The 12,162-nt window shown below is 52.2% G+C and overlaps 1 protein-coding gene across 1 annotated transcript; it reads right to left on the bottom strand.

Annotated features, from left to right (window-relative positions):
- Positions 1–6,580: 6,580 nt before the first annotated feature.
- On the bottom strand, positions 6,581–11,562 carry RNASEH2A (ribonuclease H2 subunit A). The gene is made up of 8 exons (XM_047095697.1): positions 11,360–11,562; positions 11,099–11,170; positions 10,847–10,973; positions 10,667–10,754; positions 8,044–8,181; positions 7,850–7,937; positions 6,891–7,014; positions 6,581–6,799 (listed from the first exon to the last, which is right to left on the bottom strand). The coding sequence occupies exons 1-8, from the start codon at positions 11,484–11,486 to the stop codon at positions 6,664–6,666; spliced, it is 900 nt and encodes a 299-aa protein (XP_046951653.1). The 5' UTR covers positions 11,487–11,562; the 3' UTR covers positions 6,581–6,663.
- Between the last annotated feature and the right edge of the window lie 600 nt (positions 11,563–12,162).

Genomic DNA, 12,162 nt, shown 5'->3' with positions numbered 1-12,162 from the left:
TATGCTCCCCAAGTGTGTGCCACGAGGCCCAAGAAGCTCCTTGACTTGTACAGACCTCAAGACAAGCTTCATGGCCCTCCCTTCTAAGCAGACCCAACAGTGGCTGGCATAACACCCCCTTCCTTCTTCCTTCCTTTCTTCCAAATCCCAGTCCTCGACCTCACATGACTTGACTCATTTAAAATCTGGGATGTAAGCATTACTCCTAATCCTCCTCCTCCTATACACAGGCCCTATGACAGCCTCAGTTTCCTCACCAGTAAAGCAGGAACAGTGTGCCTTTTAGTCCTGTCCAATAGGACACGATTGACAGGATGCCTCCTGTTCTGAGTTAGATAGATCAGGCCCATTCTCTGCCCTCCAGGAAGATAGGATAGAAGAGAAATGCCTCACTGGGAGAGTAGCAGGCCTCTTTCAGAAGCAAGAGAAACTCAGTTCAAAGTATCTTTAGCCAACAGTGATAAGCTTCAGGATTGGCTGTATCTAGGTCCTTAAATGTTAGGAATCTATCTGTATCTTTTTCTTGGCTATACTTATGGACAGGATCTCCTCACAGTAGCTAAGATGGACCAGTAACTACATGATTCCAGTGGGTCTATTTCTTTCTTTCTTTTTTGTATTTTTTAAAAATATTTATTCATTTTCGAGAGAGAGAGAGAGAGAGAGAGAGAGAGAGCGCGCACAAGCAGGAAAGGGGCAGAGAGAGACGGAGACACAGAATCTGAAACAGGCTCCAGGCTCTGAGCTGTCAGCACAGAGTCCGACAGGGGGCTCAAACCCACAAGCTGTGAGATCATGACCTGAGCCGAAGTCAGATGCTTAACCAACGGAGCCACCCAGGTACCCTTCCAGTGGGTCTATTTCTATTTCTCTGTAAAACCAGCAAAGTTTCCAGTGCTGGCACTCAATGATCCAGTTTCATTATGAGCCCATCACCAAACCAATCGTGGTGCCCAAAGGTGGCCTGATAATGGGTTACGGGCTTGTGCCTGAAGGCCCAAGGTGGGCTCAGTTCCATCTGAACCGTATGGACTGAGGATGTGGGAGGAGTGGTCCCAAAGGAAAATCAGGTGCTGGAACCAGAAGGGAAAGGAGTGCCGGGCAGGGAATCAAGATATATTGGCCACAGAGACTGAGGGCTATGACCCTGACTCTGTAGTACGTCTACCAGGGTTCACATCCCAGTTCTACCGCTTACTCATGCTGTAGCTTTGGGAACGTTGCCCAGCCATTCCCTCTCCTAGGGTTGTTGGAAGAACTAAATCAGTTAATGCAAGTTGTTCTGGTTATACAGTGCTGTGTAACAACTCCAAACTTAGCGGTAAAAGGCAACAACAATTGTTATTCTTTCACGGTTCTGGGGCTGGTTCTTGTTCAAGGTATCTAATGCAATTGCAGAAACTGGCTGGGGCTGGGCTCACCTTAAAGGCTTCCTCACTCACATCTGGTGGCTGGCACTGGCTTCTGCCTCGAATCTCTGCTGGGGCTGCCGACCAGCGTCACTACACGTGTCCTCTCCCTGTGGCGTGTCCTCTCCCTGCGGTTTGGGCTTCCTCACGGTATGGCAGCTGGGTTCCAAGGACAAAGATTCCAAGGTCAGAGCTGTCTCATCTCTACCAGTGTCACCTCCGCTTTCTATCCACTGAAGTGGTGTTGCCAGGGCCAGCTCATATTCAACAGGAAGCATCTAAACTCCACTTTCTAATGGGAGGGGTATCAAGTATAATACTTAGAAAGTGCCTGGTACATAATTAACGCTCCACAAATGTAGGCATCGTCCGTTATCAGTTGTTATGTACTGTATTGTGACAAGAATAAGCAGGCATTCAATTCAAGGAAGAAAGTAGATAAGCCTTTGGAGGATCTCCAGGCGGGTGGCTAAGACATAGGGAAGGGCATTTCAAGTAGGGGGCCTGGGGATTTCAGGTTCTGGAAACTTCCAGCTGCTCAGCAAGCCTGGAGCAGAGCATGGGAGGTGGGGTCAGATTACAGAACGCCTTGAACACCAGACAAAGGCCCTTGGACCCAATCATAAGGGATGTGAAAGCCATGGAGGTTTACACAGAGTAAGATCCATCAGACTGACACTCTTGCCTGCCCTTGCAAGCAGGATAGGGAGGAGGCGAGACTGGAGATAAGGGACACCAGTGAGGACCCTGGGACAGGAACCAGAAGGTGGGCAGAGATGGGTGAAGGAGAATCAGAGGAGTCACCCACATGGCTGTCCTAAGGAGAGCAGAATTGTTTGCAACCTTCCAGAAAGGGGTTGTTAACCTCATTTTATTATTTTTGAAAGTTTACTTGGGGGGAGACAGAGTGTGAGCAGAGGAGGGGCAGACAGAGAGAGAGAGAGAGAGAGAGAGAGAGAGAGAGAGAAAATCCCAAGCAGTCTCCCCACTGCCAACACAGAGCCCAATTTGGGGCTCGAACTTGTGAACCCTGAGATCATGACCTAAGCCAAAGTCAGAGGCTCAACCGACTGAGCCACCCAGGTGCCCCTAGCACATTACATCTTCAGAGCGCCCACTAGCTTCTGCTTATTGCCAGCTGTGAAGAAAGGGGGATAGTTTCCTTACCCTGTCCGGCAAATTCCATCAGCAGTCAGATGGACCTACAACTTCAAGATGAACTGTAATTCTAATCATTCTGAGGGGGGGGGGGGGAAGTAGATCCAAAATTTACAGCATACATTTACATATTTACGTAGAAAAGGACAGGGCAGCATTATAAATGGAATCAGCATGGGTAATGTTTTGCAACTATGATGCTAACCAGAGGCTGAGGCTTGAATAGAGGGCACCCCTAGTGTGGGGAAATGGGGGGGGGGGAGGGCACAGCTCCTCCCCAAGGTCAGCCTTCACTATCCCTGCCCTCCCGCCTTCTCAAAGCAGAGCCTCTCGGTTCCAGGATCTGTTCTCACACTTCCCACTGCCCGGGGCCCTCTTCACCCTCCTGTTCTGTTCCACCCCTCACCCTTCAGATCTCAGCCAGTCAGCTCCTCAGGCTCTTTGAGCCCCAGAGCAGAGCTGGCGTCCTCCACTGTGCACTCCTGAGATCCCCTAGGCCTCCCTGGGCACTCAGACACCTTTTGTAGCTGGGTCAACGCTGCCTTCCCGGTGCCCAGCACGGGACCTACACAGAGTGGATACTCTGTTATGGGTTGACTTGTATCCCATCCCCCCAAATGCATATGTTGAAGTCCCAACTCCAGGACCTTAGAATGTGACTATATTTGGAGATAGGGTCTTTAAAGAGGTAATTAAGGTAAACTAAGGTCCTATGGATGGGCCATAATCCAATGACTGGAGTCCTTAAAAAAAGATGAGGACACAGATACGCACAGAGGGAAGGTCGTGAGACACAGGGAGAAGACAGCCATCAACAAACCAAGGAGAGCAGCCTCAGGAGAAATCAACCCTGCCAACACCTTCCTCTTGGACTTGTAACCTCCAGAACCGTGAGACAATGTTTCTGTTGTTTCAGGCACCAAGTCTTGGTACTTTGCTATGTAGCCCTAGCCGTCTACATGCTCCATACATAGTATTCCCACAATGCCCTGGGCTCCTGCTATCAGAACATTTATTACAAGGTGAAGAGCCATCCCTTTTCTTCTTTCCATTAAATTGCTACTGCTCAAGTCAAGGAGGGGTCACGGGGAAGGGAATGGGGTGGGGGGGGGACACCAGGTCTCTCCCTACCCCCAGGAATCAGCTTTTGATGCTTTCCCCAGATATTCCATTTCCCCTGGTACTCCCCCTGCCTTGGGCATAGACGTGTCCCACTTTCAGCCAGGAAGTGACAGGGCAGCTGCTTGGGGAGACCTTTGGAGGTTGGGATGTGATGTCTGGAACTGTGGCAGCGATGGTGGGATGATGAGAGGCAAAAAAAAAAAAAAACACCAAAGATGCAAAACAGAAGATGAATTTAAAAAATGGCGTCCTGGGTGTCGTTGAGCCACCCAACTTCCAAACTTCTCCTGGGGTGAGACAAACCTGTCCTGCTGCTGCTGAGGCTGTGGAGGAAACAAGTGGGGGGGGGGGGGGAGTGCTACCGAGTACAAGCCTTCACAGAGAGAAGTTTGGAAATCTCTCTCCAAGTTACAAACGGCATAGATCCTCTAACCCACGCAGCAAGCCCACCTCTGGGAATCTGTCCTACAGACAAACTGCATTAAAATGATGGCACATCCTGGTCATCCTCTGCCATACATGCTTAACGGCAAGCTGGGTGACAACTCATCTCTTAAAAGCATTAAATAGGGGCGCTTGGGGGCTCAGTCTGCTCTGGTCGTGAACTCGCGTTTTGTGAGTTCGAGCCCTGCGTCGGGCTCTGTGCCGACAGCTCGGAGCCTGGAGCCTGCTTCGGATTCTGTGTCTCCCTCTCTCTCTCTGCCCCTCCCCTGCTCGCACTCCGTCTCTCTCTCTCTCTCTCTCAAAAATAAAGATTAAAAAAAAAAAAGCATTAAATAAACTACAGGACAGTCACACTGAGGACTCTTAGCTATAAAGGGAATGAGGAAGGTCTTTAGACACTCACTTTGGAATTACCTCCAAGATGTAGCGAAGAATGGTGAATATGTAGGGTATAGTTTCCATTTGTAAAAACAAAACCTCAAGAAAGTATCTGCACATATATTTGTAACATGCCAGGCTAACTTCAGAAGGACCTAAAAGGTACCCGCTAGGATCTAAATGTCTATGTGTACCCCCCCCCCCCTCCACCCGAAACTCATGTTGGTATCCTAATTCCCACAGATAATGGTATTAAGAGGTGGGGCTTTGAGGAGGTGATTAGGTCAAGAATGGGATTAGTGCGCTTAGAAAAGGGACCCCACAGGTTCCTTGACCCTTGCACCACGTGAGGACACAGAAGTTGGCGGTCTACCCCCGGGGAAAGAGTCCCCCCAAGGACCTGACCATGCAGGCGCCGTGATCTTGGACTTCCAGCCTCTAGAACCGTAATTAATGTCTGTTATTTGTAAACCGCCTAGTCTGCGGTGTTTTGTTACAGTGGCCCCAAAAGACTAGGACAACTTGATAAGCCCACCAGTGAGCTGGCTGTAGGTATGAGCGAGGCTTCTCAATGTGCTTTTTTAAAAAAAGTTTATTTGAGGGGCGCCTGGGTGGCTCAGTCAGTTGAGCGGCCGACTTCGGCTCAGGTCATGATCTCGCGTTCCATGAGTTCGAGCCCCGCGTCGGGCTCTGGGCTGACGGCTCGGAGCCTGGAGCCTGTTTCAGATTCTGTGTCTCCCTCTCTCTGACCCTCCCCTGTTCATGCTCTGTCTCTCCCTGTCTCAAAAATAAATAAAACGTTAAAAAAAAAAATTAAAAAAAAAAAAGTTTATTTGAGAGACCATGTGCGAGCAGGGGAGGGGCAGAGAGAGAAAGAGAGAGAGAGAGGGAGGGAGAAACCTCAAGCAGGCTCTGTGCTGTCAGGGCAGAGCCCCATGTGCCCCTCAACGTGCTCCTTCCTAATTCTGCATCCTACACGTACATCACGCATTTGAAAACTCAAATCAAACGGGGGCATCTGGGTGGCTCAGTTGGTTGAACATCCCACTCTTGATTTCGGCTCAGGTCATGATCTCAGTCGTGAGATTGAGCCCCGTGGTGGAGCATGGGGCCTGCTGGGGAATCTCTCTCTCTGCTCCTTCCCACGTGCGAGCTCTTGCTGTCTCTCAAAATAAATAAATAAATCAACTTAAAAAAGAAATTAAAACAACAACAAAAAAAAATCAAATCAATCAGGGTCCATCCTGTTTAGGTTCCCAAAGTCTGTAGCGGGGCCCAGCGACACGGCACGCTTCCAACCTGCTTCTACCCCGAAGTTCAACTCCGTGCTTGGCTTTCTTTAAAGAACTTTAATCACAGGGGCGCCTGGGTGGCTCAGTTCGTTAAGTGTCGGACTTCTGCTCAGGTCATGATCTCACAATTCGTGAGTTGGAGCCCCGCGTCGGGGTCTGTGCTGACAGCTCGGAGCCTGGAGCCTGCTTCGGATTCTGTGTCTGCCCCTCCTCTGCCCCTCCCCTGCTCGCGCTCTGTCTCTCTCAAATAAATAAATGTTGAAAAAAATAGTTAAAAAAGAAATACAAATAAATTAAAAAAAAAAAAAAGAAAACTCTAGAAAATTCTAAGATGCTTAAAATTTAACATACTTTAAAAGACCTAATGGTCAAGGGGCGCCTGGGTGGCTCAGTCCGTTAAGCGCCTGACTTGGGCTCAGGTCATGATCTTGCAGTCGGTGAGTTCGAGCCCCCGTCGGGGTCTGTGCTGACAGCTCTAAGCCTGGAGCCTCCTTTGGATTCTGTATCTCCCTCTTCCCTCTGCCCCTCCCCCCTTGTGCTCTGTTTCTTTTTCTCAAAAATAAACATTAGGGGCACCTAGGTGGCTCAGTTGGTTAAGCGTCTGACTCTTGACTTTGGCTTGGGTCATGATCTCACAGTTTTGAGCCCCACGTCAGGTTCTGTGCTAGCAGAGCAGAGCCTGCTTGGGATCCTCTCTCTCTCTGCCGCTCGCTCTCGTGCTCTCTCAAAAAATAAATTAAAAAAAAAATTAATTAACTAAAAAACAAAACCAAAACAAAACATAAAAAGAACTTTAATCACAAAGCGGGGGCGGGGGGGGGGGTGGTGGCGAAGGCACAGAAACGAGAACAGGCCGGCGCCTAGAGAGTGGTGGCTGACTCCAGACCCCGCTCCTGGAAGTACCGGTGGGGCAGGCGGGGGCGGACTCGGGCGCCTTCGCTGAAGTAGGACGTGATCCTCCCAGGTCCCTCCTGATCCCCTGTCAGTGAGTCCTCCCTGTGGGAGAGGCAACACTGACCACTCTGGGGTGACGGGGGGAGCCCTGGCCTCCCTCCCTCCTTCCTCACAGCACCTCCAGGGCACCCACCACATAACGCCTTCTGCCTCCTTCTCCAGGATGCTCTGGGCCGTGCGCCAGCTGAACCGGACAAACTGGGGGAAGCCGAACACGGGCTCCACATGCTTCCTCAGCCAGGCTTTGGTCTTGGGATCTGAAAGACAGGAAGGTGTGGGGCTGGCAGCGCTGATGGGCCCCGACCCCTGACACGATGCCCGAGTTCCTCACGCTGGCATCTCAGGCCTCCCGAGTACCCGAGGCACCTCTGCTGTTTGAGGCCGTTCCTGCCTCGGAACCTTTGCACGCCCAAACTCATCACCTGCCGACAGGTGCTCAAGGCACAAGTTTAGGGAGACTGCCTCTGAGACATGTCTTCGCCCACTCAAGGACAAGAGTCATTAAACCAGCAGCTGCAGACCGGGGGGTCAATGCTCATCATCCCCAAGTAACTATGAGCTCCGTGGGGACAGAGAGGTCTTTCTTTGTCTTGTTCATGGCTATATCCCCAGGGCCCAGACCTGCATGGCGCATACAGGAAGGACTCAGTAAGCACCCATCTGCCCATGCTTCCCCGGGCCTCAGAAGGACAAGAGGGTTCCCTGAACCCACTCACTCACTCTTTAAATCCGCTCACGGCGGGGGGTGGGCACACATTCATCTACCACACAGACAACGCCTCATAACTGGGGGGAAAGAGTAGGTTTACACGGGGGCTATTGGACATCAGCTGACATCCCTCCCCCCTGCCCCCTTTCCCCTTAACAAACAGAGACGCCCGCCAAGGGTGCGAGGCCCTCACTGGGGCTCCAGAGAGAAAGCAGGGATGGAGGGAGAAGGGAGGAGAACGCCTGCCCACGAGACTCCGGCTCTGCCTCACGCTGGCCATAAGTAAGCGGCCCTCCTGTCTGAGAAGGCCGAAGTGTGCTCCAGCCTGCCTCGTTGGGGCTGTCGCCAATGTCGCCACCTCAAGGCGGCTCCAGGCTGCTCACCGTTGGGGTAACCGGACCCATAATCGGCGTCCAGGCCCTGTAGTTTTTCCACAAAGTGCCAATTCTTCACAGCCTGGTCACGGGCCACCTGTGGGGAAGACAAAACATCGGGCTCCCCCTCCCCCGGAGCAGGCACACCTGCCCCCTTGCCCCAGGAGATGCCAGAGGCTGGCTACGGCCAGCAGGCGCCTGACCTTGGCACAGATACTGGCGGCGCTGACCACAGGGTACAGCGCATCCGCTTTGGCCTTGACTGTCACCTCGATGCCGGGAAAGCGCTGCTGCAGCCGCTCTTGGTAGGTGTCTGGCAGCCCCACGGTGTCCACAAACACCTGCCACGGTGACAGAGATGTATTCGTTCAACAGACATCCGGGGAAACAAGCGAGCCGGCCTCGCAGCGTGTGCACTGGATGCCCCCGCTGCCTAGAATACTCCTCTCAGCTCATCCCCAGGCTGTAGCTTTCCCTGAGGCATCTCAGCTCTAAGTCCCCTCCCGGGGCACCTGGCTAGCTCAGTTGGTACAGCAGGCGCCTCTTGATCTCGAGGTCATGAGTTCGAGCCCCACGTTGGGCGCAGAGAGTATTACATAAGCAAGTAATTAACAAGTCCCCTCCGAAAGAGGCTGTCCCTGTTCAGGCTGCATCGATTCTATATTTACTGAGCAGCTACTATATGCCACGGCTGCACTAGATGCCAAGAATATGGCAGGAAAACACACCAGATAAAAATCTCTTTCTTCGTGGAGTGGACGCCCTGGCGAGGTCCACAGACAAGAAACAGGATAAACAGGGGCGCCTGGGTAGCTCAGGATTTCAGCTTGGGTCATGATTTTGCAGTTCATGAGTTCGAGCCCCGCAATGGGCTCTCAGTTGACAATGCAGAGCCTACTTGGGATTCTCTCTCTCCCTCTCTCTCTGCCCCTCCCCCCTGCTCACATTCGCTCGTTTACTCTCTCTCTCAAAATACATAAATAAAGTGGAAAAAACAAACAAACAGGAGGGGTGCCTGATTGGCTCAGTCACTAAATGAACATTCGACTTCAGCTCAGATCATGATCTTGAGGTTCGTGGGTTTGAGCCCCATGTCAGCCTCTGTAATGACATCACGGAGCCTGGAGCCTGCTTGTGATTCTATGTCTCCGTGTCTCTCTGCCCCTCCCCCACTCACACTGTCTCTTTCAAAACTGGATAAACATTAAAAAAAAATTTTTTTTAATTTTTTTTTAACGTTTATTTATTTTTGAGACAGGGAGAGACAGAGCATGAACGGGGGAGGGGCAGAGAGAGAGGGAGACACAGAATGGGAAGCAGGCTCCAGGCTCCGGGCCGTCAGCCCAGAGCCCGACGCGGGGCTCGAACTCACGGACCGCGAGATCGTGACCTGAGCTGAAGTCGGACGCTTAACCGACTGAGCCACCCAGGCACCCCGGAAAAAAAAAAAATTTTTTTTTTAAACAGGATAAATAATAAAGGATAGAAGAGAGTTGGGAGGGATTTTCATTTTATTTTTCTAAACGTTTATTCATTTTTGAGAGACAGAGCGTGAGCAGGGGAGGGGCAGAGAGAAAGGGAGACACAGAATCCCAAACAGGCTCCAGGCCCTCAGCTGTCAGCACAGAGCTCGATGAGGGGCTGGAACTCATGAACCGTGAGATCATGACGTGAGCCAGAGTTGGACGCTTAACCAGCTGAGCCACCCAGGTGCCCCTATTTTTGTCTTTTTTTTTTTCAAGTAAGCTCTACGTCCAAAGCGGGGTTTCAATTCACAACCCAGAGATCAAGAGTCACGTGCTCTACTGATTGAGCTAGCCAGGAGCCTGGGAACGGGTTATCATTTTAAACAGTGGTAGAAGAGATTTGGGGAAGGTCACTCTGAGGCGGTGACATTTAAATAAAGGCCTGAAGGAGATAAGGGAATGACCATGTGGAGATTCCAGAAAGAGGATTCTAGGCAGAAGGAACAGCTGGTGCAAAGGCCCTGAGGTGGGACCATGCTGAGTATGCTAGACGGCAGCAGGGAGGCCTCAAGGCTGGAGTGGAGAGATGGGGTCAGTGATCTCCATAGCTGCTATTCTCAGAAATCACCTTTATTATTTGCTTACCAGCTGACCATCTGTGTCCCCTGACTTGGCCATGAACCGCGGAATGCAGGGCCCTTGTCTATCTGTTCCAGTACTGCACTGTCAGCTCCACATGCCAGTCCTGGACCTCAGCCACCTCTGCAGCAAGGTCTCCCTTGTCACATTCCCTATCTCAAGTGTATCTGCCCTTGTTATTATCTCAAAACAGCCTGTTTTTGTTTTGTTTTTGCCTCAGAGTATTGGATACCACACCAACTTGGATTTCCCTCTGGTAATTTAATCTCATTCTCTTCCTCTTGACACTGAGCTTCCCAGGTTTAATTTCTACCGGGATCAAAAAATTAAATGTTGAGATTTACATTTCAAAAGAGGACTATTTGCTGCACTAAAAGCAGATTGTAAAGGATAGGCCTCAAAGTGGGAGGAGGACGGGGCAGGAATCCAGGAGAGGAGGGGCCCTGGGCTAGGACTGAGGCTGTAGGCAGGTGGACAGATACAGATTTGCTCTGGACTCCGAGCCTTCAGAATAAAGAGATAAATTAAATGGGGGTGGGGCTGGGGGCTCCTCCATGGTCCTGGGTGAGGACACACGTAGGGTAGGAAAAGTAGTAGGAAGTCAAAGGCAGCAACAAATATTCCTGAGGTCATCCAGATGTCTGACCTTGAATCACCCACTACACTTGTATACCCCCATTTTATCCTGAGGTATTCAAATGTGGGCAACCCAACAGCTCACCTGGGCAACTTTCACACCCTGGTCCAATGCAAACTGTACCAGCCCAGTGGCTGTATCATGCGAGAGGGAATTCAGGTTGTACTTGACCCTGCAGTGGGAGACAGAGCCCAGTCAACCTCAACCTCAATCCAGCTACCAATCCCTTCCAGCCCACCCTGGCCCCTCCCGGATGCCCCTCACCGCCCAAGCATGCTGGTAGAGATGAGGTTTGGAGACAGCACGTCCAATGCCCAGCCCACAAAGTCCCCGTCCTCCTGCATTTTCACAAAGAGCCTGTCTCGCTCGCTCTCCGATAGGGTCTTTGAGTCTGGGAGGAGGATTGGGAGAGAAGGGAAGTGACTGGTTCCCCCAGTTCCTGCTCTCTCCTCCAGTTTGCCCCCGCCCCTCCACATGCCCATGAACCCCCTCCCCAGACTCACACCTCGGGCTCACCTGCCACTTTCAGGGCTTCCAGATCTGCCAGACGAGACAGGGGGCAATAACAGATGGCGTAGACCATGGGGCCTGGGGAAACGGGTGTCCAACCAGTGAGCCGTGAAAACCGTTATCCCTATTCCATCATCACCGCTTTTCCCGGTGCCAGCACCACTATTACCCGCCTCCCTGGGTAGGGTCCAATCCCGGCTCCCGTTTCATTGCAACTAGCATTCCCCTTATCACACCCCATCCCCCTGCCCAGCCCTGGGGGCGCACCCAGCACGGGGCCCCGTCCCGCTTCATCGACACCCAGGATGCAGGGCTCCTTGCGGCACACCGCAGGCACAGGCGAGTTCAGGCGACAGCGGCCCGTACTGTCTCTGTCCAGCTCGCTGAGATCCATGCTGCCGGTGCCGCCGCTACAAGCCTCAACAATGAAATCTGCGGGCCCAGGTCTCGGCGCGCGATTTCCGCGGGTCCGGAAGCGGCTCTCTCTCCCGACCAATCGGTGCGCAGGACACGCCCCCGGTGCGCCTGCCGCCGTTAACGTTTGCGCAGTGGCCGCCGAAGCTCCTGCCGTGTGGCCTCTTGGGAATTGTAGTTCCCGAGGCCGACGGCCGAACTCTACGTTTGGGGAACGGGGTGGGCGGGGTCGCTTTCCAAGCTCCGCCCCTGAATCTCTGAAGCCCCGCCCGTCGGGGCTGGTCGTTGGATGGAGAAATAAAGGGGAAATTGATGCGGGTCTCAGAGGATTCCACCCAGTCAGGACCTAGAAGGTCAAATACCACTATACAGCCAGAATAAAACAGTGTCCACATCACTGGGTCCCTGTCTTGCACAGTCTAAGCCTTTTGGACTAGGTATTCCCACTTCCACTGAGCTCAGGCCTCCAGATTTGAGGTCCCCCAACTCCCTCTCTCTCTCCGTACTTCACCCCGACCCTCTCCCCCCACCCCCTGCTTCCTACCCTCTAATTGGGGCTAAGCCTCTCCTCCCCACCTCCCCCCCAACTGTGATCCCAGATCTCAACAGACTTCTGCTCAGAGTCTGTGCCTACCAGGCAAGGCCATTCCCCCCAA

This window comes from Lynx rufus, unplaced genomic scaffold, assembly GCF_022079265.1.
Source record: "Lynx rufus isolate CCGP_SWC_20201006 ecotype Redwood Valley unplaced genomic scaffold, mLynRuf1.p SCAF_4, whole genome shotgun sequence".
Taxonomy (NCBI): domain Eukaryota; kingdom Metazoa; phylum Chordata; class Mammalia; order Carnivora; family Felidae; genus Lynx; species Lynx rufus.
Note: the sequence above shows the minus strand (reverse complement) of the source record. Positions and strands in the feature narration are given on the sequence as shown.